This window comes from Odocoileus virginianus, chromosome 26, assembly GCF_023699985.2.
Source record: "Odocoileus virginianus isolate 20LAN1187 ecotype Illinois chromosome 26, Ovbor_1.2, whole genome shotgun sequence".
Taxonomy (NCBI): Eukaryota; Metazoa; Chordata; class Mammalia; order Artiodactyla; family Cervidae; genus Odocoileus; species Odocoileus virginianus.
The window spans coordinates 35,504,403-35,530,458 of NC_069699.1; the positions used below are offsets into that span (position 1 = coordinate 35,504,403).

The window sequence follows — 26,056 nt, forward strand, 5'->3', positions numbered from 1 at the left end:
ATTATGTACATGTATTTGTTTAGACTGTCTCCACTCTCTGGCTGTGTAAACAGTGCCTCTGTGAATTACCTTGTTTATTTCTTTGCATGTTTGTGTACATAAATAGGGTAAATTTCAAAAAATACCTTGTTGCATGAAAATTGAAATTTGACCGATAACTACCAAATTGTCCCCTAAAGAGTACATGTGCTCAGTCGCTCAGTTGTGCCCGACTCTTTGTTGCCCCGCTGACTGTAGCCCACCAGACTTCTCTGTCCATGAAATTTTCCAAGCAGGAACACTGGAGTGGATTGTGATTTCCTACTCCAGGGGATTTTTCCAACCCAGGTATCCAACCTGTGTCCCTTGATCTCCTGCATTGGCAGGCAGATTATTTACCACTAATGCCAACTGGGAGGCCCCAAAGAGTGTACCCCAATTTATAATTCTCAAAAGGCATGAGGGAATGTCTGTTTCCCCACACTCTTGCCAACACTGCAGTGCTGTCAAACACATTCATCAAATAGGATTGCAGGCCTGCCATGTCTGGTCATGTGTGCCATGCACAGAGCAAACAGGAATGACAGAAAAAAGTCCGTAACCTCACAAAATATAAGGGATGGAGACAAAAACCCAGAAATTACAGGGTAGTGTGGTGAGTGCTCTGGTAGAGAAAGATGCCTGGGGAACACATAGCAAGGGGATATATTCTAGTCTGAGGAGCAGAAACACTGACCCAGGAGAATGCAGAGATCAGGAGAGACTTACAGGCTAAGTGTTGGAGGGGATCAGTCAGGTAAATAAAGCCAGGTAAAGACTCAGTGTAAAGCCATCCACCAGAAAGATCTGTCTGGATGCCCAGGTACTGAAGGGAAGCTGGGGCCGGCTGGCATGCAGCTTACTGCTCGGGATGGCATGTGTTCCCGCATCAGCATTACCACATCAAAGCACAACACACATGGACCACGGCTGAGATGACAAAGTGCTTGATTAGCAGCCTGGAATGTCTAGATGAGGTGTCTGGACTACTCAGGACTCATGTGTACTCATGTGCCCCCAGAAGGACCCTAATAATTCAGCGGGGCTGACACTTACAAAGGATTTGGCAGCCTGTCGGGCACATGGCAGGGTGGGGATGAAGATGGAGGAAGACTGCAGTGAACTCATCTCTCTATCCACCCTAGAGACGAGGTCTCCCCAGGGAGTGATCAAATGGGGGAAGAAGCCTTTGTGGAGTGGACAGTGATGATCTGTGGCCATTTGTGTCAGCGAATGGACAGCATATTGCCAATGGGAAATGTGCCCAGGATCCATATGGTGGATGGCCTGTTAATGAGCTCTGGGTACCCAGTGCCTGTTTCGATTTTGCCAAATGAGCAGAAGCAGAAGGAGGCCCTGGGCCTTACCTGCTGCTGTTCTGGCCCTCGTGGTGTTTCCCTTATCAGCTCCGCCCCATCCTTGTTTCCCAACACATCACCCCCTCTCCCCACTCATCACCTCTTGGGCCAAACGAGCACAGCTGACAAGGTCAGCTTCACCAAGATCAGCAGGGCCCACTCTCTGCCTCCACAGTCTGGGCTCTCAGGATGTGGAACATGATGGAGGTGACCTAGAGGGACAGGCGTTATCTTGAAAGATAACGAGAGATCTCTACAACCCAGTGGCACCGTGACTGGTTTCCTTCCGGTGGCCCAAGGCATGTCACGGTTCACTAGTGCCAGGTAAGTGGACTGATGACATTTTGTGATAGAAATTTCCACTAAATCAGCCCTCACAAAATGAGAAAATGACCAGAAAGATTACTACAGAAGAGCTATGATTTAAAGACAGTGCTGGTATTACAAGTCTGGCAAAAAATGTGAAAACAGTGGAGGTGACATCAGTCCTGCTAATGTTCTGCCATCCATGTCATGAGATAAAAACAATGCCAGTGTGCTCAGGATGAGATGTCCATCAAAACAGTATGAAATTATCCATTAAGTCCTCTTGAACCACGGATTCACATCTGGTATCACTAACAGTGAGCCTTGTATTACTGTACATGGTTCCTTAACATATAGCTAATAATAGTAGAAAGCCACCAGCATTAGCAAGATGTTTAAAACTAGAGTTTGAGGGCACTTCCCTGGTGGCCTGTGCTTCCATTGGGAGGGTCACAGGTTCAATACCTGGTCAGGGAGCTGAGATCCCGCAAGAATGGCACTGTCAAAAAGCATTAATAAAGTAAAAAATAAAAATAGAAGTTTTTTTTTTAATCTTTAACCCATCTTTTAAAAACTTCTGTTTGTGTATGTTTTAAAATATATGTAATGCAGTATTAATATAAAGTAAAGATACAGCATATAAAATGGATATATGTTTTATATATATTTATATTAATTTTTATATTACTAGTAATCTATTTACAGGTTTTTGGCTACTTGCTTAAAAAAAATTTACTGAAGTCTGTAATGTTCCAAAAATGTTGGCAGCCTCAGTTTTGAAAAATCAGGCCTTCTTGTATTTTAATCAGGTCTTTAGACCTTAAAAGGACTCAAATGTTGGAGTTATCAAGAATGTACAAATTCTGTTTCATCAGAAAGACAAAACTGAGTGGATTAATAAAAGGGTCAGGCCTAGAATCAGAAGGGGTCAAAAATCAGCAGGCAAGACATGTCGAAGTGGGCTGATTTTATTTTCCTGCCATGATCTCCTGTTCCGCTCCAGGCCCTTGCTCCTCAGTCCCACAGGAAGCTGTGTGCTCCTCCCTCCAAGCGCAGGCCAAGCCTGCGTGACCGCACTGAGGCGGACAGCCCCTGGAAGGCCGGAGTGTCCAGCCCTGAGGCTCTGACCGCCTCCTCCCTCGTCCTCCTGCAGACTGCAGGGGGCTGCCTTTGCTGCACCTGGAGAAAAGAGAGGCTTTGAAAACAGGCCAAACAGCATGCACCAAACCAGGGCTCTCTACCATCCCAGAAGCAGAGGCCCGGCTTTGGTCACGCCTGTGTTTGGTTCACATTCCCTTTGTTTAGGGGGTTTTCCAGATACTTCGGTCCTCTTGAATGCGTGCTCCCTGGACCCCAGGTGACTCCTGGGTGAGAGCTCTGTCACATCAGGAAAAAGTGGATTTATAGAAGTGGGTCCCCTTCTGGCTTCACTTACGGCACCTGTGACAATGAGAGGTGGGACGGAAGACCCACGTCACTTTGTCATCTCTGAAGCACCCTGGTGACAGGCCTTTCCTCAGAGCCTATCCTTCTTCGAGCTGTGTGTGCTTCCCTCTGGGCCAGGACAGAGCTGGGTGCTCTGTGATGTCACATCCAGGTTGAAGTGTGGAACTCTAAGCCTGTCCCATCAAATCATGTCCCTTCCTCCTTCCCCTGCAACCCTAATGGGATTTCTCCTCTCGAGATAGCAGAAGAAATCCTGAAGAATGGGAAAAGGAATAGACGTTCTTTCTACTATAGAAGGATGTTTCTTCCTTCTTTGCAGCCATCTTTGAGGAGAGTAATATGTGGAGTTCATTCTTAGTTCTGTGTTGCTTTACTCAGAAGCATGATCACAGAAATTATGATCCCTGCCCTTTCAGAATTAGCCAGGGAGAGAGAGAAGAAAACCAAGAATGCCACTTCTGTCCTCAGGCCCGGCTGCGTGGCACCAGTCAGCCATAGTTGGTAGGTGGATCCTTGGATTTAAGGCTGATGTTTAGGCCTTAACTGCCTTCCTGCTGGCCGTGGAGCATGGATAAGACCCTCAATTCTCAGCAGCAAAGTTTTTCATCTGTGAAAACATATCCATATTGTGTTCCTATTTTCTGGCTAAGATGGTTGTCTTTTTTCCCTGCAGGTTATTCTCCATCCCACCCCCAACAGCCCCAAACAGTCAGAGTGGCACAAAATGACAGTCTCCAAAAACTGCCCCGATCAAGACCTCAAAATCAAACTTGCTGTCCGAATGGATAAACCTCAGAATATGAAGCATTCTGGGTAAGTGCTCCTTCTTTGAGGGGTAATTTCTTCATCCATTTCTTTATTTTAAAAAAAAAAAAGTTCTTTGGAGAATGACATGGAATAAAATATAAAGAAATATATGAGAGATTATTAAAATACATGACTATGATATTTACTATAGACTTCCTTAATCCTTATGATTACTGTATTTGCATTTTTGCTAAACTGTCAGGATAGTTGTTTCTTTCTCCTTTCTAAAAAAATTTCCAGTACAGTTCAAAACCTTCCCAGCCCCAGGCTCTGGTTTATGAGATTTTACTGGCTTCACGTACCTTCTTAAAGGCATCTAGATCTTTCTGACTCTCCGACACATGCACTTACACCTTCATTAACAATCACATCCAGGAGGTGTGAGCAGTTGCCTTAGGCAACCTTCAAACAATCAATTCACATTGAATCAGTTTTAGTGTTTAGCGTAGCATTTAAATTAACCACAAAGTGGAAAATTTGTCTTAAGTTTCTTAAGATTTGAGAGGAATGACCAATAAAGTAATTTCAAGTAGGATAAAAAAAATAGATAAAACATAGTTTTATTTTATAGATCAAACCAGTGGTTTGTACAGGAAATGTTTATTGACACGTGGGTTTATATTGAGCACCATCACCCAAAGCTAAATTGCTTGGATCCCACAAGCTCAGAAAATGTGATCACTTAGAAAGGAGTTGGACTGTTTAACTCTGATAAGGGGAATGCTTAACCAGTGAAAGGGCGTGGGTTGTTTTCCACGGATTCTGCACGTACCACAGCCAACCAGCTATCATTCTGCTTTAAGTGGTAAAATTGACATGAAAATTGAAGCTTGGTTTTGTGCTAGAGATTTGGGGAATTTATAATCCAAATACCCTGAACTAGCCACTGGTTAAGACATTTAAACTGAAGCCCATGAGAGATCCAGAGGGATGAGAGGTCCAGAGGTATGTGGTCAGGATAGGCGGTTCACATCCCAGCAACTGGGCAGACCACGGCAGCCTGTCATCCGAGTAGAGAGCAGCACTCTGGTCTTGGTGCTTCCAGGTTCTAGGGAACAGAGAAGGCTCAGGATTTGAGGGAAAGATACCAGCCAGGGCACTGGAGGGGGTCAGGTATGAGGAACTCCAGAGGAAGCAAAGGCCTCCCACAAACTAAGGACCAGGTCCTGAACCTGGGCTCTGGCTGAGATTTGAGGAATTTCCATGGCATTATCTGCTAGCCAGACTGTTCCTAGAGTGTGAGGTGGGATTTTAGCAAAGCTCTTCTGCCTGTGGCTGTGCAAAGGCTGTAGGAGAGTGAGCCATGGCTCTGCTATATGTTCTGTCCTTTTCCAACCATCCCTCATGGAGGGCATCCAGCTTCGCTTCAGTTACATTAGCAACTCATGAAAATGATTGTGACATGTTTCTGAGGTCAGCTTTTCCTCCTTATCATATTCCTTACACTTATTCCCAAAATGTTAAATGGAATTTCTCCCTAAAATCTTGTCTTGTTCAATATAAATATCCTACTTTTAAGACAAAGGATTTGAGAATTCTGTTGGGTTCCTCTGGCACCCAGAAACAGATTTTGGGTCTGATGCAGACATTGTCTCATAAATACTTGGTATATATTTGCTAACAGAACAAGAACATGAGTGAGCAGTATGGAGGGGATAAGGGCGAAGTGAAGAGGATAAAGCAGACAAAAAAGAGAATATGAATGAATGTATCTGTCCTTAAATATGCTTCAAAAAAAAAAAAAAGCTTCCTTAAAAAGATCAGTAGCTCACCCCACTTTCTAGGCCCCTTTGAAGCTCTGAACTAGGAATTTTATAAACACTCTGTTCTTTAATCCCCACTGCAAACATTTGACATACATATCCCTTTCCTCATCAGACAAATTCCTATTTTTTACACTCTCTTCATTTCTCTAACCAGTCTGAGTTAAGTAATTTTTCTCTTGATTCAGTTGTAGAATTATTAACATATTTCAGGCCATCTTGATCTTATGGATGACAGGATAAATCTGTAACTCACTTCTGATGGGCTTCACAGCTATTTCAGTTTACTAAGCTGCCATTTAAAAACTACCCCTGCCAGGAAATATACCAGGAGGGCATAGAGCTGCTCTGAAAAGTGAATGGTGGTTGCCTTAAAACATGGTCTGACCCACTGTGCCCTAAAATCAGAACAACCTTAGCTACTCAAGGGATGATGCAAGGAAAAAAGTGTTCTCAACTATTTATTTTTTTTTTTTGCATTTGAACTTAAAATAGCTTTATGAAGCCCTGTTATATGGGGAAGGAGGATAGAAATATCAGAATCGTGTCACAGCTTAGAGAATGAGAGAAAGGAATTTTTAAGAATTACAGCTGAGATTATATTGGGTTGGTGAAAAACTTTGTTTGATTAGTAAATACATTGTTCAATGAAGTTCTTGGTGAAAATAAAAAATATGTTTTTAATTTTTACTTAAAACTGAATGAACTTTTTGGCCACCCCAATAAATTGTACCTAGTTCAATGTTTGTTAAAATTCTAAAAGAAACATTAGAATTACTATGATTGACTCTTTTTTTGTGTGGACTGTGGTCGCTGGAATGAGCCACTGGGCCATTTGAATAGCTTTCTTGATTGAATGGGAAATTATCAGCGAGAAAATCAGCACTGGTCTTTGGCTTTAAGATAGGAGTATTGGGGATGTTTGAGCATGAGCAGCTCTTCAGTGACTTTCTAATTCTTCATCTTTTGTATCCATATGATGCTTTCAGGTTCTGGAACTGCATGCATTTGCATCATCTCATTTTATCCCTGAAACAGCCTCCCAAGGATTAGGTATCATTATCCCTCCATCTTAGTAAATAGTCTTTCCCTTCCCTCAGCTGCTCAGACCAAGATCCTTGGAGTCATCTCTGACAGGTTTCTGTCTCCCACACTTCACCTCACCCATCATCAAGTCCTCTTCATTCCGCCTCCAAGGTAAATCTAGAGTTTACCGCCCGTCACCACCGCTGCACCCCCTCGCTTGTTGCGCTTGCCTCGTAAGCAGTTCCCTGGCTGCTGCCCTTGCTTCCTGTCAGCTATCTCCCACTCTGGAGCCAGCGCAATATTTTTAAGAAACACGAGTCAGATCCTCCCACCTGAATGCTGGAAAATCTCCAGTGATTCCCCAAGCTCATCTAGAATGAAGGTCAGCGTTGTTTCTGTGGCCCCAAGACCCTATCTGATAAAGACTCCATTGCCTGTCTGACCTTGGTCATGGCTCCAGCCTCACAGGCCCCCTTGCTCTTCACCAAAGACTTCACGTGTACCCCCACCTCAGGGCCCTCGCCCCCCCTGTTTCCTCTGCCTTGGGGAAGTGCCTTCTCCCCCACCCAGGTACCCACACGACTCCCCTTGATTTCTGCACCTCTCTGGCACCTTATCAAATGCCTTTCCTGGTCCACCTGTTCTCTCTGCCTTTTTCTCTCTCTCACCCTTCTTTGTTTTCACCAGAGCACTTACAGTCATCTCACATACCAGCTATTACTTCATTTATTATTTTGTGATCTGTCTTCCCCACTGGACTTTGAGTTCCTTCTCAGCAGAGGCATTTATCTTCTTTGTTCAAAGAAGCTAGTACAGGGCCTGACTGTACTAAAAGTTCATTAAATTTGTTGCTATATAAATGAATATGGATGAATGAATGTCCACTTTACGAATAGGAAAACTGAGGTTTATCGTAGGAAAACTGAGGTTTATCGTGGTGAGCACACTTGCCCAGGACAGAGTAAGCATCAGAGTCAGTTCTAGGATTGTGTTTTCTTTCCATTTGAAATGAAAGAAATCAACTTGATGGAGGACCTGAAACATGAATAAAATACAGAGCTTCCCATAGCTCCACTAAGAATTCATTCAGTGAACCACAGTCCACTCAAGAAGAAGTAATTTACAGCAATTCTTCTTTTTTTTGGCTGATTTTTTTTTATTTAATAAAAACTATAAAACTTCAAAAAGTTCAGCAAACACATGTTTAAGAAACATGGGGAAAAAAACCTAGAAAAACAGCGTAAGTATAATGTTGATAGCCAGTGATAAAGAGCAAATCATAAAAGCAGCCGGAGGACAGCAAAATGCTGCACACGGAAGAACAAAACAGCAGAGGGGAGGAGAGGGTGAGACGTGTGGAGAGAGTGACGTGGAAACTCACATTACCCCGTGTAAATAGATAGCCAATGGGAATCTGCTGCACGGCTCCGGAAACCCAAACAGGGGCCCTGTATCAACCTAGAGGGGTGGGATGGGGAGGAGATGGGAGGGAGCTCAAAAGGGAGAGGATACATGTATTCCTATGGCTGATTCATGTTGAGGTTTGACAGAAAACAATAAAATTCTGTAAGGCAATTATCCTTCAATTAACAAATAAATAAATGTAAGAAAGAACAAAACAGTGCTTGTTAGAAACATTAGAAGTGAGGGCCTTCCCTGGTGGTCCAGTGGCTAAGACCCCATGCTCCCTATGCGAGGGGCACAGGTTTGATTCCTGGTCAGGGAACTAGACCCCACATGCTGCAACTTAGACCTAGTGCAGCCAAAATAAATAAATGAATATATATTTCAAAATGCTTAGAGAAAGAAACATTACAAGTGGGAAGACAGAAGAGCAACACCTTTAATGTACTCAGATCTATATACCCAATGAAAACATCTTTCAAAATGACTGACAAAGAATTGACAAACCATTAGCAAGACTCATTAAGAAACAAAGAGAGAAGAACCTTATTAACAAAATTAGAAATGAAAAGGGAGAGATCACAACAGACAACACTGAAATACAAAGGATCATAAGAGACTACTACCAGTGGCTCTATGCCAATAAAATGGACAACTTGGAAGAAATGGACAAATTCTTAGAAAAGTATAACTTTCCAAAACTGAACCAGGAAGAAATAGAAGATCTTCACAGAGCCATCACAAGCAAGGGAATCGAAACTGTAATCAGAAATCTTCCAGCAAACAAAAGCCCAGGACCAGATAGCTTCACAGCTGAATTCTACCAAAAATTTAGAGAAGAGCTAACACCTATCTTACTCAAACTCTTCCAGAAAATTGCAGAAGAAGGTAAACTTCCAAACTCATTCTATGAGACCACCATCACCCTAATTCCAAAACCAGACAAAGATGCCACAAAAAAAGAAAACTACAGGCGAATATCACTGATGAACATAGATGCAAAAATCCTTAACAAAATTCTAGCAAACAGAATCCAGCAACATATTAAAAAAATCATACACCATGACCAAGTGGGCTTTATCCCAGGAATGCAAGGATTCTTTAATGTCCGAAAATCAATCAATGTGATACACCACATTAACAAATTGAAAGATAAAAACCATATGATTATCTCAATAGATGCAGAGAAAGCCTTTGACAAAATTCAACACTCATTTATGATTAAAACTCTCCAGAAAGCAGGAATAGAAGGAATATACCTCAACATAATAAAAGCTATATATGACAAACCCACAGCAAGCATCACCCTCAATGGTGAAAAATTGAAAGCATTTCCCCTGAAATCAGGAACAAGACAAGGGTGCCCACTCTCACCACTACTATTCAACATAGTTTTGGAAGTTTTGGCCACAGCAGTCAGAGCAGAAAAAGAAGTCAAAGGAATCCAGATAGGAAAAGAAGAACTGACACTCTCACTGTTTGCAGATGACATGATCCTCTACATAGAAAACCCTAAAGACTCTACCAGAAAATTACTAGAGCTAATCAATGAATATAGTAAAGTGGCAGGATATAAAATTAACACATAGAAATCCTTTGCATTCCTATACACTAACAATGAAAAAACAGAAAGAGAAATTAAGGAAACAGTACCATTCACCATTGCAACAAAAAGAATAAAATACTTAAGAGTATATCTACCTAAAGAAACAAAAGACCTATATATAGAAAACTATAAAACACTGATGAAAGAAATCAAAGAGGACACAAACAGATGGAGAAATATACCGTGTTCATGTATTGGAAGAATCAATATTGTCAAAATGGCTATTCTACCCAAAGCAATCTATAGATTCAATGCAATCCCTATCAAGCTACCAATGGTATTTTTCACAGAACTAGAACAAATAATTTCACAATTTGTATGGAAATACAAAAAACCTCAAATAGCTAAAGTAATCTTGAGAAAGAAGAATGGAACTAGAGGAATCAACCTGCCTGACTTCAGGCTCTACTACAAAGCCACAGTCATCAAGACAGTATGGTACTGGCACAAAGACAGAAATATAGATCAATGGAAGAGAATAGAAAGCCCAGAGATAAATCCACGTACCTATGGACACCTTATTTTCGACAAAGGAGGCAAAGATATACAATGGAAAAAAGACAACCTCTTTAACAAGTGGTGCTGGGAAAACTGGCCAACCACCTGTAAAAGAATGAAACTAGAACACTTTCTAACACCATACACAAAAATAAAATCAAAATGGATTAAAGATCTAAATGTAAGACCAGAAACTATAAAACTCCTAGAGGAGAACATAGGCAAAACACTCTCTGACATAAATCACAGCAGGATCCTCTATGACCCACCTCCCAGAATATTGGAAATAAAAGCAAAAATAAACAAATGGGACCTAATGAAACTTAAAAGCTTTTGCACAACAAAGGAAACTATAAGTAAGGTGAAAAGACAGCCCTCAGATTGGGAGAAAATAATAGCAAATGAAGCAACAGACAAAGGATTAATCTGAAAAATATACAAGCAACTCCTGCAGCTCAATTCCAGAAAAATAAATGACCCAATCAAAAAATGGGCCAAAGATCTAAACAGACATTTCTCCAAAGAAGACATACAGATGGCTAACACACACATGAAAAGATGCTCAACATCACTCATTATCAGAGAAATGCAAATCAAAACCACAATGAGGTACCATTACACGCCAGTCAGGATGGCTGCTATCCAAAAGTCTACAAGCAATAAATGCTGGAGAGGGTGTGGAGAAAAGGGAACCCTCTTACACTGTTGGTGGTAATGCAAACTAGTACAGCCACTATGGAAAACAGTGTGGAGATTTCTTAAAAAACTGGAAATAGAACTGCCATATGACCCAGCAATCCCACTTCTGGGCATACACACCAAGGAAACCAGATCTGAAAGAGACACGTGCACCCCAGTGTTCATCGCAGCACTGTTTATAATAGCCAGGACATGGAAGCAACCCAGATGCCCATCAGCAGATGAATGGATGAGGAAGCTGTGGTACATATACACCATGGAATATTACTCAGCCGTTAAAAAGAATTCATTTGAATCAGTTCTAATGAGATGGATGAAACTGGAGCCCATTATACAGAGCGAAGTAAGCCAGAAAGATAAAGACCATTACAGTATACTAACACATATATATGGACTTTAGAAAGATGGTAACGATAACCCTATATGCAAAACAGAAAAAGAGACTCTGATGTATAGAACAGACTTGTGGACTCTGTGGTAGAAGGCGAGGGTGGGATGTTTTGAAAGAACAGCATGTATATTATCTAGGGTGAAACAGATCACCAGTCCAGGTTGGGTACATGAGACAAGTGCTCGGGCCTGGTGCACTGGGAAGACCCAGAGGAATCGGGTGGAGAGGGAGGTGGGAGGGGGGATCGGGATGGGGAATACATGTAACTCCATGGCTGATTCATGTCAATGTATGACAAAACCCACTGAAATATTGTGAAGTAGTTAGCCTCCAACTAATAAAAATAAAAGAAAAGGAAAAAAAAATGACTGAAAAAATTGTCAGCCATGCTTCTTAAAAATCCCCTTTCCTCTTCCATCTTTTTAGCTGTGCCATTGCTCTAGACTTCCTGTTCTTCAAAACAGTCACATTCTTCTTCCTGCCCCATAACTCTTCAAGGCACCACTCATTTTGACATAGTCTCTCAGTACTACCTAGAATGACCTAATTGGATATATTTGGGATTCCACTTTATTTCCCATAGGCTTATTGTCTATAATTAGATCAATTAAATCAAGTTAGCTGATAATGTTATTTAAATCATCTAAATTCTTATTGATTTTCTATGTATCATTTAAGTCTGACTATAATTGTGGCTTTATTTCTTTCTGCTTGAGAGTTCTGTCCATTTTCACATCATATGTTTTGAAGCTGTCCATCTTTGCATCATACATTTTGAAGCTCTTTTATTAGATGCATCAACATTTAAAATGACCATGTCTTGATGAATTGACCCTTTCATCACTATAAATTGATCCTTATCCCTGGTAATATTTTGGCTCTGAAATTTATTTGGCATGACAGTAATAAATGTAAACACTCCAGATTTTTAAAAAACTAATGTTGGCATCATAAATCGTTTTGCATCCTTTTATTTTCTTGCCTATTTGTGTCTTTAGATTTAAAGTGTATTTTTTGCAGGAATCATAGTTAGGTCTGCCTTTTTTAATCTGACCTGAAGATCTCTGCCATTGTGCACTAAATATCCTTTTAATTGGGATATTCAGCCTATTTCTATTTAATGTGGCTATTGATAACATTGCTTAAATTAAATTGCTATTTGTCATCTTGATGTTTGTTTTCTGTGTGTCCCAACTGATATTTATTCCCTTCTTCCCTCTGTTTCTACCTTCTTTTGAATTAGTTGAATACTTTATTATTCCATTCCATCTTCATCATATTGCTTTATATAAATGCCAATTAGGTCAAGACTCGAACGTATTCCTCTCTGAACCTCATTTTGCTCAGCCTGAGATGGAGGTAATGGTATTTGTCCTAGAGGATTGTTGTGAGGCTTAAATGAGTTGATAACTGTAAAGCATGTAGGACAGGATCTGAAGCATGGGAAGAGCCACAGCCACAGCTACAGGAGAGTTGGTAGTGGTGGCTTTTGTCATCGTCCATGTCATTTGCTTTCATCTATCCTTTGCACCTTTTCTCAGTGCATGCCTTTCCTGCTGAGATGCTGCAGAAAGATGGAAGCACCTGGAGCCTTAGCACTTGGTAATCCCTTTCATTCCTCAATGAATGGAGGGAAGCATCCTAGTAGAAATAATGGCTTTTGTCCTCTTTTGTCTTCAAAGCGATCTCTGCCTTATTATATTGTGATGGTGCAGGCACCGTGGTGACACAGGAGTGGAGGGACACGGAGGAGAGCTAGTGCGGCCTCCTACATGCTGAGGACCGAGGCTCACTCTCCACTTCGACCCAGGTGGCACCAGTTCTTCATTTCTAGGCTCCTCCATGACTTGTGGTTTCACAGCCCCCCAACAATGAAACCTCCGCCTCCCTGGTTTCCATGTCTCTCTCAGCCACCGCTACCCCTTCGTAAGGGGAAAGTGGTTCTGGCAGATGTTGTGAGGGGGCCATGTACTCTTCTGCCTGCACGGGAGGCTCATCTCTGGGCACCCGAGGAGACATCCGAGGACACACAATCAGCATTTCCCCACGATAAGCCACTGAACACCCTCTGTATGCTCACCTAGTGCTGAACACAGACTGCTTAATAAACAGAGCTGAGGACATTCACAGACTGCACTTTGGAAACTGCCCCTTGGTTTGTTTTTTTTTTACACAAATGACAACTAGGCAAGCCTCATCCTGGGTGCTCCTGTGCTAGATGGTCCCAGAGCAGAGGGATGCTGGTGCCAGGGACTGACTCCTCCATGCATTTGTTCAAGATTTCCTGGCCCCAACGTTGAACTGAACCCAAGTGGATCTTTCTCCTCCCTTTGTAGTCCTTTGTAGTTCACTCTGGACTCTCATATAGCTAAAATGCCACCAGTGAATGGCAGGGATGTCAGTGTCTCACAGGCATGGATTTTAAGAAAATGCTACAAGCAAGGATATGTTAGAATCATGATGCAGAGTTTTGCCTGGAGCCTCAAACCCAAATATGTGAACCTTGCTTTATTTCCCAGCAGATGTGTGCCAAAAGCCGAACACAAATTGAAATAGAGAATCCAATGATGAATCCTTTACAGAGTTGGTAATTGCATGTAGTGGGTTGACCAAAAGTTTGTTCGGGATTATCTGTGACATCATATGAAAAACCCAAACAAACTTTCTGGCCAGCTCAATAATTCTTTCTACTAGGACCACTGTGTTTTACTACTAATAATAATAACAACAAACATCCATAATGCTTAACATTACTGAGCACTTACTATGTGCCAGTTACTATGTAAGTCATCTTCATCACTCCTCACAACAACCAAATGAGGTAGATGCTGTGCCATCCCCATTTGATAGCTGAGTAAACTGAGGCATGGGGTAGCTAAGCCAAAAGATAGCTAGTGGCAGGCTAATTCCCACCTCAGCACTTCCACCTTGAGTTTAAGATGCAGCCCTTCAGCTTAGCTTAGGCTCACAGCACTATAATATTGATATGTCTATTCCGAAATCCAGATCTCTGCATATCTGGATGGCTTGAAGAGACAGCTGAAGGCCACTGCCCACACAGGTCTGTCTGTAGGATGAGGAGCTGGAGTGTGAGGTGGGGAGCAGTGGGGGGGAACCACCTGTGTATCTACAGTGAAAGAATTCCATCTGCTCCAGGTGCATTCCATTCTGCTTAAGGAGCATGTTCCAACCTAAGAAAATACAGAGCTGGAGCTGACTAGACAGAAACAGTACATTGTAGCCCTCAATTTTTCTCAGTTTTGACATCTTCTGTTACGTGCCAGATTAGCAATAAATTCTGAGGAAAACCTCAGATGGAAAACTCTTCTTTCAGGCAAACCAAATGATACTTTCTAAAGGAGGATTAATTTTTCTCTGATCCCACTCAGCTTTCCTATTCAGTAGCTTTTAACCACAAGTCTTCTCTGATTGGAATAGCCATTCATGTTCTTAGTTCGATTAAAAAAAGCCAAAGTTTGCGATTTGCAAGAGGAAGAATAGCATGCTGAAAGGGCAGTCTAGAACCACTGTTCCAGGTGTAAATTCTGGTGATGTCATTCACCAGCTTGAAGCCCTCGAGAAGTTACTTGAGCTTTCTGAACTTCATTTCCCTTAGCTGTAACATAGGAGTAATGACATAGTGACATGCTGAGTAGTAAGTTCTTACTTTGTGCCAGATATTGTTCTAAGCACTTTCTACTTTATTAGCTACTTTAATCCTTACAACAGTGCTTGAAGTAGGTACTACTGTTATTATCTCCATTGTACAGAGGAGAAAGCTGAGGCAGAGATGTATAGTATCTCAGGACCCTAGGCAACATGGCTCCAGATTCAAGCTCTTCACTCCTCCAAGTGGGTAGAATCAATTCATGTAAAGTACTGGGCACCACACAGAACAGTAAGGCTTCGCTCAGCAGTAGCTGGTATTTCTATTAAACTAATGATTCCGTATGAATTATATTCTGTGACTTCAAGTGAACTCATTTTCCTACTTGCCTTCTCCTCAGTTAAAACTACACTTTATGGGACTTCCCTGGCAGTCCAGTGGTTAAGACTTTGCCTTCGATGCAGGGGGTGTGGTTTGATTCCTGGTCAGGAACTAAGATCCCACATGCCTTGTGGCCAAAAAAGCCAAAACATAAAACAGAAGCAGTATTGTAACAAATTCAATAAAGACTTTAAAAATGGTCCACACCAAAAAAAAAAAAAACAACAACTTAAAAGAACTATAACTCTTTAGATGTAGTAGCTGTGTTTGTTTTTTTAAATCTCTTTATGCATATTTAGGTCAAGAAGAAAGAAAAAATGGGTAGTAGCTGCTAGAAAAGTATGAAATTGTTACAGTTTTACCAGTCATTACTAAAATGCAAAAATCTTTGCCTATTGTCTTTATTTGATCTTTCATTTCACCTATTTCCCTGTGTACATATGTGCAAAGAGAGTTGTTACCACATCAGTTCAGTTCAGTTCAGTCGCTCAGTCTAGTCTGACTCTTTGGGACCCCATGAATCGAAGCACGCCAGGCCTCCCTGTCCATCACCAGCTCCCGGAGTTTACTCAAACTCATGACCATCGAGTTGGTGATGCCATCCAGCCATCTCATCTTCTGCCACCCCCTTCTCCTCCTGCCCCCAATCCCTCCCAGCATCAAGGTCTTTTCCAGTGAGTCAACTCTTCACATGAGGTGGCCAAAGTACTGGAGTTTCAGCTTCAGCATCAGTCCTTCCAGTGAACACCCAGGACTGATCTCCTTTAGGATGGACTGGTTGGATCTCCTTGCAGTCCACGGAACTCTCAAGAGTCTTCTCTGACACCACAGTTCAAATACAATCTTACCACATATGTTGCTCTTAATAACTATTAGTAATGATATGCTTTTGTATGTTCTATAATTAGACTGACATTCATTGTGCATCTGCTTCTTGCCATACTTTGTGCTTATACTTCACAAGCATCATCTCATTTAATCCACACAACAACCCTGCAAGAGAGAACTGTTTCTGGCCATGCTTTTCCAGAGTACCAAGTGGTTAAGTATCTTGTCCAACATCTTGGATTAAGCAGCAGAACTAGAACTGGAAGAGTATACTCTTAATCAGTACAGACCAATAAGCCGCTCTGTCCTTAGACTTGGCTGAGGCTTCCTTTTAATGTTCATTTCTTCTATGGATACATTAATATATTTCAAGAAGATTAAGAGCACCGTCCATACATTAATATATTTCAAGAAGGTTAAGAGCACTGTCCAAGGCAGCTAGATGATCCACATAACCAGAGCTGACCATGTTGGCCTCAGAGCTGATAGACTTACCAGCCAACCAGCCTTTTCCACAGCCTCAGCCACAATCCTCTGGTCCGCACCCCTGTAACCATCTCCTCAATGATTTCCCTGCCTTCCTTCTTGCCCTTTCAATCTACAGTGCATGAACCACTCAGCAGCCACTGGGCTCATCTTAATTAGAAACATAAATGTGTCACTGCCCCCTACTTGAAACTCTCTCATAGTTTCCCACTCTTATTTAGATTGAGTGTATTCCTGATCTGCTGCTGCTGCTAAGTCGCTTCAGTCGTGTCTGACTCTGCGACCCCGTAGACAGCAGCCCACCAGGCTCCTCTGTCCCTGGGATTCTCCAGGCAAGAATACTGGAGTGGGTTGCCATTTCCTACTCCAACGCATGCATGCATGCTAAGTCGCTTCAGTCATGTCCGACTCTGTGCGACCCCATAGACAGCAGCCCACCAGGCTCCTCTGTCCCTGGGATTCTCCAGGCAAGAATACTGGAGTAGATTGCTATCTCCTTCTCTGATCTAGTTGACCCATTAAAAAGTCACTGTGTTTCTGTTATATAACAAATGGAGTTCCAGTGAAAGCAGGGAGACCAGGTAGGAGCCACAGGAATAGTGGCCCAGATAGAGTTGATAATAACTTGAATGGGGAGTGGCAGTAGATACAGAAATACATCAGATAGGGAACATCCCTGGCTGTCCATTGCAAGAGGCACAAGTTCAATCCGTAGTGGAGAAGCTGAGATCCCACGTGCCTTGCACCAAAACATAAAATAGAAACAATATTGCAACACTTCAGTAAAGATTTTAAAAATGATCCACATTAAAAAAAAAAAATAGATGGGATATATTTTGAGAGGAAAAAAATGTCAAAAAACTTTGCAAAGAAATGCATGCCTCTATGCCATGTTTGAAACTCTCATCAGAAAACTTTATAAAGATGGCTCTGGTTTCTCAAGAGCCTGGCATTCAGAACTAATTGAAATATTATACAAATATTATGCAAATGTATATTGACCACCTACCATACATCAAAAATTGTGCTAGGAATTTAGAATGGAGTATTTAGAAAAAAAGAAAGAAGTTTCCTTCCTTCAAGGAACTCACAATCCAGTAGAAACAATACATAGGAAAATAAAGAAATTATAGCAGTATGACCATTGTAACAACCAGCAGAATTATATGCAGGGCCCAGGAGGTGATGGCATCAAGGTAAGAGTACAAACTTAGGAAGAATATGAATTCTGACGTAGGGATCAGGGAGAAGGTATTCCAGGTACCATAACATGTACAAAGGTAATGGGATGGGAAACTATGCTGTGGTCAGAGAGTAGAGATGCCATAAGATACAGAAGCTGAATTCAGAGAGCATAGACGAGCCAGATGCAGATGCTCTGTTTTGTCTCTGCAGGCTAAGGTTTCACCAAGTGTATACTCACCACTGATGCGACACAGCAGCATTTATGATATACAGATAAGCATATAGTTAAAGAGTTACATATTTTAATGTGTATTATGCAGTATAAGATTAGAATATCAATATAAACATGATATGACAGTTCCTTTCAAAATAAACTTATTCATGTTAAATAAGTTAAAGAAAAAAAAGGCAAGTAAATTACATGATAGATGGACTGATTTGAAATAAATCATGGAAGTGCAGTGTGAGTGGCTGAAGTCTACATGTCTACAGGGGAGACTCAGTGAAAGTGTTTCCCCAGGGAAATCCATGCTAGAATGTGCAGATGGTAGGATCCGTCCTAAGGCCAGAAAGAGGATGCAAATCATTCTGGTCTGTGGTTGACTGTGGCCCTCAAATGTGGCCTGGGACTGAAAGGCGGGAGGTGTGAGCAGAGTGAGGACCTTTGCAAGAGGTAAAAATCAGCTGCACTTGCAACTGAGGAATGAACATGAGGACCCGGATGACTCTGGTCTGTGGCTTGAAAGTCTGAGTGCTTTGGCCACCAGCCACTCCCAGAAGCCCCTGAAATTTGTCAAACAGTGTACGTTTTCATTAGGTGCATTCTTCGTTACCTTCCAAAGCAGAAATTCTGTCTGATTGCAGGTGAAGTGGGGAGTTGGAAGTAGGCCAGCTGGCTTTTGATAGCAAGTAAAGCCAGTTTGGGAACTCGAAGATTTGGATGCATTTGAGTGTGACCAGGTCTCTCTTCCGGTCCAGTAGAGCCTGAAAAGCACCAACCTCCCTCCCTTAATCAGTGCCAGTTCAGCATGTATCAGTCCACAAGGCAGAGGAAGGGGGAAATTCAGGAATCAGTAACAGTCAGTTACACTGATGATAGAATCTTGGAAGTGTGCCTTTGTAATTCTTAACCTTCCTTAATTTTTTTTCCTGTATGAAGAATGATTTCCATCAACAGACGAGCATTTGGGAGAGGAGGGAAAGGTGTAGGGAGGACTTGCTACGTCAGCTTGAAACTTCTTTTCTGTATCGTACCTTCATTTGCCAGAATCACAGCAAAAGCAAACAAGGGAAGTTTTTCCTGAGTTAAGACTTGAGAAGAGGTGAAAGAGTTGGAGTTGTAATATTTAGCACTATTCTTTTCTCTCTTGTGCAGCAGCAGGAGTTTCCCTACCTACAAGACTTTTAGCACATAAACAAATTAAGGTGCAGTGTAACATTTTCCAAGGTACTTTCTGGAATCCGACAAGGAATTTAAGTCAGGTCTGATGATGGGCCACAGTGCTTTCTATAAGTGGAAGTAAATCCTGCCTTCTGTTCCTTATCCTCAACCACACCCCAGAATCTGCTTTCTGTTCCTGAGCCCTGTGAATTTCCTTGTCCATGAGCACCCAGCTTCATGGTAAAGCAGATTAAACAGTGCACTTGCTCAAGCTTAATGCACCTCTGGTCTTTTTCTTTTCTTTAGGTATTTATGGGCCATCGGTAAGAATGTCTGGAAGAGATGGAAGAAAAGATTCTTTGTCTTAGTGCAGGTAACTCTTCAACTCTACTATCAATCTTAAGAGCCATTATTTTTAAACATGTGATAGGGTTCATTAATGTTTTGGGGGTTCCCTGGTGGCTCAGACAGTAAAGATTCCACGTGCAATGTGGGAGACCTGGGTTCAGTGCCTGAGTTGGGAAAATCCCCTGGAGGAAGGCATTGCAACTCCGCTCCACTCCAGTATTCTTGCCTAGAGAATCCCCATGGACAGAGAAGCCTGGTGCGGGCTTTAGTTCATGGGGTTGCAGAGAGTCGGGCATGACTGAGCGACTAAGCACTTTAATGTTTTTTATATAATTTACCTTAAGTGCACAAAGCTCGAGTGTTTAACTCAGTGAGCTTCTATTTATTACATATCCATGCAGTCACCACGAGGGATACAGAACATTTCCAGTACCTAGATGGCTACTTTTCTTCCTTTTACATGACTTTAAAATTCTAAACATTAATACATGCTAATTATTTTTTAGTTCTAACAATACAGAAATATATATGAAAGGTGGTAACAGTAGCCCCTCATCCCTGCCGGCAATGCAGGGCCCAGGGAGAGAGCAAGCATGTGCCTGATTAGGGAAACAGGGACATTAACACTGTTTTACAAGAATCTGCTATTTCTAAAAGCACTAAGATAGTCATTATGAGAAAGCCAGAATTAAGTTGGACTTTTTACATCTTTTTCTTTGTTTCATATTTTGATTGTGAATTATCTGTGGAAAAACATTCCAGTCTTACTGATTTCTGAGGCTTCCAGATCCCCAATAATTAAGATTACCTTTCTAAACATCTTTCCACATAGATTTTTAAAAAAATTAACCAAACTGTTCATGTTGTTTATTAACATGTTTTTTTTTTGTTTTTGAACACAAATCATTGTAGACACTGTTTCATGAATATGTGTATTGCTCAGATTCTAATACTTGTGGAGTTTTCCTTTTTGATGTCCTTTGGGCTTCTTCAGTTGGGACTGTTACTAACTGTGCAGCCAGTAACATGTCTGTATATATAGATGCAGGTGTAGGTACAGATATTGATACTAATAATACACTAGTTATATATAAATAACATCATTGCTCTCTTCTCTGCTTCCTTAAGAAAAATATAATTCCAGAATAGTAACATGTATCCTTGAAAAATCTCTTCTTTTTTGTTCTTTTTGTTTTTGGTTTGTTTGCTTTTTGCATCAGGATTTTTCAATTTACAAAGGAATTTTCCATTACCTCTTTTTAATTTGTAAGCTCCACCAGAGCGTGTAAACTATAATCCATTTTGCCAACATTAATTTATGCTGTACTTTGAAACATGTCATAAATTGAGTCAACTTGTAATTTAATTTTAAGTGACTAAAGGTGTTTCTGGGTTACTGTGTTGGCTGTGGGGCTTCCCTGGTAGCTCAGCTGGTATAGAATCACCTGCCATACAGGAGACCCTGGTTCAATTCCTGAGTTGGAAAGATCCCCTAGAGAAGGGAATGGCTACCCATTCTAGAATTCTGGCCTAGAGAATTCCGTGGACAGAGGATCCTGGCGGACTATAGTCCTTGAGGTTGCAAAGAGCCTTGACTAGTATTTTGGGCTCTACCAATTAGGAAATCTCACAGTAAAGCAGCTGCCCCTTAGTCTAAATGGCCCTGAAAGTTCTACCAGCCCTGAGCTTCTAAGGCTAGACCTGTGGATCTACCCAGGCCTCTGCTGAGCCTCTAAGGCAGACTTGGTCTCTCTAGCTGTAAGCAAGACATGATCTTTGCTTTCATGATTGCTATAGGATACAACAAAACCTCAAAATAAATTAACCAAAGGAAAACTTTGGAATTTTTCCCACCCTTTCAAATGAGCCACATCTAAGTGATAGAAGACATCTAATCCTGTAGTACATTTCCTCGGAATATCAGCTAACCACCATTTATCCAGTACCTATTTTGGTTAAGGCGCATTGATAGATCATAGAGAAGAACCTGGAGACCTAGTCCGTACTTCCAGAAGCGTATCTCTTAGAGTTCCTCATAAGCAGACAGCAGAAACAGATGCAAGGCAATTATGATTTTAAAAAATGTGTTTTGGAAGGCTTTTGTGGTAGTTGATATGATTGTTGCAAAAGCTGCTTCCCAGAGGAGTTCCAGAAATTCAGGCGGTAGGAACCATGGCCAGTGTCATTGATGTGGCTGTAGGACAGAATCAGCTCTGACCATTTTCTATCCTCGCATCTCCACTCAAGGGTCAGATTTGAGACAGGGGACTGGGTCAGTCCAGCTCGTGTCACACACCCAACTTTTCACAGGGCAGGCCATGGCACTTTGACTCACAGAGCTGTCTCCAGTGCAGAATCAGGGTGCCGTTACCAGACGCAGAAGTGAATGCTGAGCAGGCACAAGCAGGTGATGTCTACTCTAAAGAGAGCATGTAGGTTGAGAGAACGGACGTCAAAAGAAGTAGTGCTGGATTCTGGGTGACTTTCCCCTTTTGTGCCTGCCACTGGGCAGAGCAGCCCCCTAGAATCACTCGTGAGCCTGGCCTCCTGCATAGACAGTAAGCTGCCTCAGGGTCGGTCTGTCTCTGATTCCTCTAGCTGTCCTTCCCGCCCCTCAGCTCCAGCACACACCCTGTCCTGCTCAGGATCTGGCATGCTTATTCAGGAAGTGTTTGGTGGAAGAAAAAAGAAAAAGGAGCAGAGAGAAAGAGCCCAGGCAGTGCTTCAGGTGGTTCTGAGAAAGGGAAGGTCATGTGGCCTGGAGAGTGGCTGGTGACACCTTCTCAGAGGAAGTGGGACAAGTGGCCTAGTCATGTGAGACAAAGTCTCGTCTCCCACTGTGGTAGCCGGTTACTGGACACAAGACTTTCCTCTGATAATCTTTGAAATGACAGAGTGCTTAGGAGATGTGGCTGATCTCTTACTTCGGGAGAGATTTCACTCTTCAGGAAAAAAAAAGTAATTGTGCTGAAAATGCTAATGAAGCTGTGTCTATACAATATGTACTGAACCCAAAAGAAGAGAATGATTGTTGTAAGCAATGCAACTGGAACACAGACATTTTAGGGCTTTCACACCAAGCCTTCCACCAAAAGAAGATAAGAATCACCCAGTAGCTACAAAGCAAGCTCTGAGCTCCCTTCTGAAAATCATGAAAGGGCATCGGAGGCCCGCCTAAAGCTCAGCATCTTTCCTACAAGGATTTCGTGAGATGTTTCATGTACACGTGATCCTCATTCACTTTAAAGAGCCCTTGCGGTACATCGGGTACAGGGATCCCCCAAACTAAACCTTCTCTTTCAGTGTAAACCCAGGAGGTGATACGACAGCCTTGCCATCACCGAGGTAATGGGGGAGCCAGGAGGAGAGCTCAGGTTTTGTTGACATCTTTGTCCTGTCCACTACAACAGTGTCCAAAGCAGCTTTAGTGGCCTGCCTGAAAAATACTGCATCACTTTTGGATTCCGCTCATATTTTCATCTCTGCTGTTTAGATGATCACACAGGCACTCTATGAAAATGATAAACAAAAACTTAAGCACTTTGTATCAATGCCAATGCCAACAGAACTGCAAGAGAGAAGTTCAAGGCCCCAAATCCTGGCCCAATTCAGGGAAACCAAAAATACCCCAAGTTGCTTGAAGAGAAAGATGGTGGTCCAAGTGGTGACCATTGGCGCCGGGCAGCTGCATGTGGTGTGGAATCCAGTCTAACAGACAGATGATTTTGAATTTCTTTTCAGCCACCACACTGTCCCACTGACACCCAACATGCAAAAGTAAAAACAGGAGAACCTGGACTTCCTGGTGGTCCAGTGGTTAAGACTCCATGCTTCCTCTGCAGAGTCTCTGGTTCCATCCCTCCTTGGGGAGCTAAGATCCCACATGTGTGTGATGCGACCAAGAACAAACAGGAGATCCGGTCTGATCAAATCTGGGGATGGCGGAGGGAGCCAGGGAAGGAAGCAGATCCCCCCACCCTGTCCTGCCCTGACTCCCCAGCAGCCTCAGAGGGGTCTCTGTGGACATGAAGCCTCCACTCGGGAAGCACAGCTACCTACATGACTCAATGAGTGTTTGTTTCCTCTCCATGCAGACAGAGTGTTTTTTAATAGAGAATTGGTGATGCATAATTTCCAACAGGATCGTGAGTTCCATTAGATGTAATATAAGGAAAATTGTTTGGAAAGCCCAAAGAGAGAACACATCCAACACCAGTCTCAGAGTCCATCTCCTCTCCCACCCCAGCTGTCTGTCTGTCTGTCTCTCTCTCTCTCACACACATACACGCACATGGTCTCCTTTTTTGTCCATAATGCAGAATTTTTGCATTCTGTCTTAGTGAGATTTCCTTTTAGAGCTAAGCTACTACCTTGGGAACACAAAAATAGCTTATTAATGGACTTCCTACTAACCAGGGACAGAGGCCACCCTTTGAGGAGTGTTGAGCCAAAGCAGCAGCTCCCATGTTTGAGGATCAAGGCTAAAATGATGGTGAGTGTGACTGGAGTCTGCACCCCCAGCCCTGATGGGAATGAAGCCGTTGCAGGGGGCTTCTGTGACAGCGACTTCAGTGTTGCTCCACCGTGTTTTCCGGTTACGGACCTGGACTGCCTGGACTGCGTGTTGTTTAAAATGCAGATTCGGGAGGCATGCAGAAGCCTCTGACACAGAGAAGACTCTGAGAGGGAGCTCAGGAACCTGTGTCCTTGACGTGCAGCCCAGGAGGTGCTGGCGCAGGGTGTCCAGAGACCACCTGTGAAGAAACACCGCTCAAAAGTCATTGTCCCTGTTAAACCAAGCCTCTCATTCCTTGTAGACTGTGCTCTCTCAGAGTGTATGTTCTCCAAGAAAATGAGCATCAGAGTAACTGCCTGGCGCATGGTCAGGACCAAGCACGTTGATTACCATTGTCAGGAACTGTGACCAGACCACTGCTAAAGATGAAGATTAGCTCCAATTTTGAGCTTCCCATCTTGGGTTGGAAGGGGAGGAGTGGACGCAGCCATTTCCTCATCCATATCAGATTAGAAAGCCTCACCTCTAGCATCTTCTTATTTTAAAATATTTTTCTTCCATGCCCCAGTGATCTCTTGTTAAAATCAGTTTTTAACTGGTCTTCAGCCAAATTATTTCTGAGATACTTGTCCCCTTTTAGCACCTTTCTATGATTTCTCTAATAATGCTAATAATTCTATTTTACGGCCTCTCGGAGTTTACAAGGTGTTCATCAAGCTGGCCTTCACAATATTTCTGTACTGCAGTGAGGACCCATCTTAGCCCCACCACCACCCACGTTCCACAGGGGAGGAGACAGGAGCTGAGGCTGCTTACATGACCCGCCCGGAGCAGCAGCTCATAGACAGCCAGTGTGCGGCCTCACATGGGCCTTCTGGTGGCAGGTGTCTTCCATGATGCCACACTCTCAGAGGAAACTGTGCAGATACAGCGGCCCATAGCTCTGTCCCTTGCATCAGTTAGAGCCAATGTAGTCCCGAAATAATACCTTGTCTCTGATTCCCTAGAGATGATATGAAAGTGAAGTGGAAGTTTTAGTCGCTCAATTGTGTCTGACTGTTTACAACCCCATGGACTTAGCCTGCCAGGCCCCTCTGTCCATGGGATTTCCCAGGCAAAAATAGTGAAGTGGGTTGCCATTTCCTTATCCAGGGGATCTTCCCGACCCCGGGATCGAATCCAGGTCTCCTGCATCGCAGGCAGATTCTTTGCTACCTGAGCCACCAGGGAAGCCCTGAGAAAATATAGGAATAATATAATGTCCCTAAATTCTGACCATTCCAACTTTCTAAAAATCTAGATCTGAATAAGCTAGCATATTGCCTGATAATGTAAAACACCTCATAACACAATAGTTACCATCCAGAAATCAATATTAAGTTAACCATGAAAGTGAATTGTAAGACATGGAGTATGTGAATGATTTATTGCTGAATGAATGTTCATTCTTCCCACTCAACTTCACAAGTGCCCTGAAAGACGTTTATATTTATATTCTGTGAACAACAATCATCAACCTGAATTAGCTTAAGTTTTAGAAGAATTATATTGGTTAGTTATTAAATTACTAACTAGCTGGAGTTTTTCTGGCATAGCTGGGTCCAGAGCTTAAACAAAGTCACCAAGACTCAGTCTCTCTATCTGAACCATTTCTTTGCTTTTTTCCTGTTATCTTTTAATTTATCCCTACTATTTTATCAAGAACATTTTCAAACGTACAGAGAAATTGAAAGAATTTTACAGTGAAAACCTCTAAAAGCACCGATTAAATTCTTCCATTAGCATTTTACTGCACTTATTCCATTACAAATCTTTTTTTAATTACAAATCTCTTACCTATTCATGTATCATCCATTCATCCATCCATGCACTGATTTTGGAGCAACGTCATTGCTTCTAGAGCCTCTTGACCATGCTTTCCCCTAAACTGGCTTCATTCTCGAGGAGCCTCTGCATGCAGCAAACTCCGGCAGGTCAGGGATTGCAAGACTTCATGGTTGTT

General features: G+C 42.3%; 1 protein-coding gene across 17 annotated transcripts in view; it reads left to right on the top strand.

Annotated features, from left to right (window-relative positions):
* The window catches only part of CADPS (calcium dependent secretion activator), a 479,809-nt gene that overhangs the window by 294,728 nt on the left and 159,025 nt on the right, over positions 1–26,056 (top strand). For all 17 annotated transcript variants that reach the window (XM_070455753.1, XM_070455747.1, XM_070455750.1 and 14 more), the window contains exons 8-9: positions 3,802–3,941; positions 19,497–19,563. In XM_070455753.1, the coding sequence (XP_070311854.1) occupies positions 3,802–3,941; positions 19,497–19,563 (207 nt within the window). The remainder of the gene's footprint in view (positions 1–3,801; positions 3,942–19,496; positions 19,564–26,056) is intronic.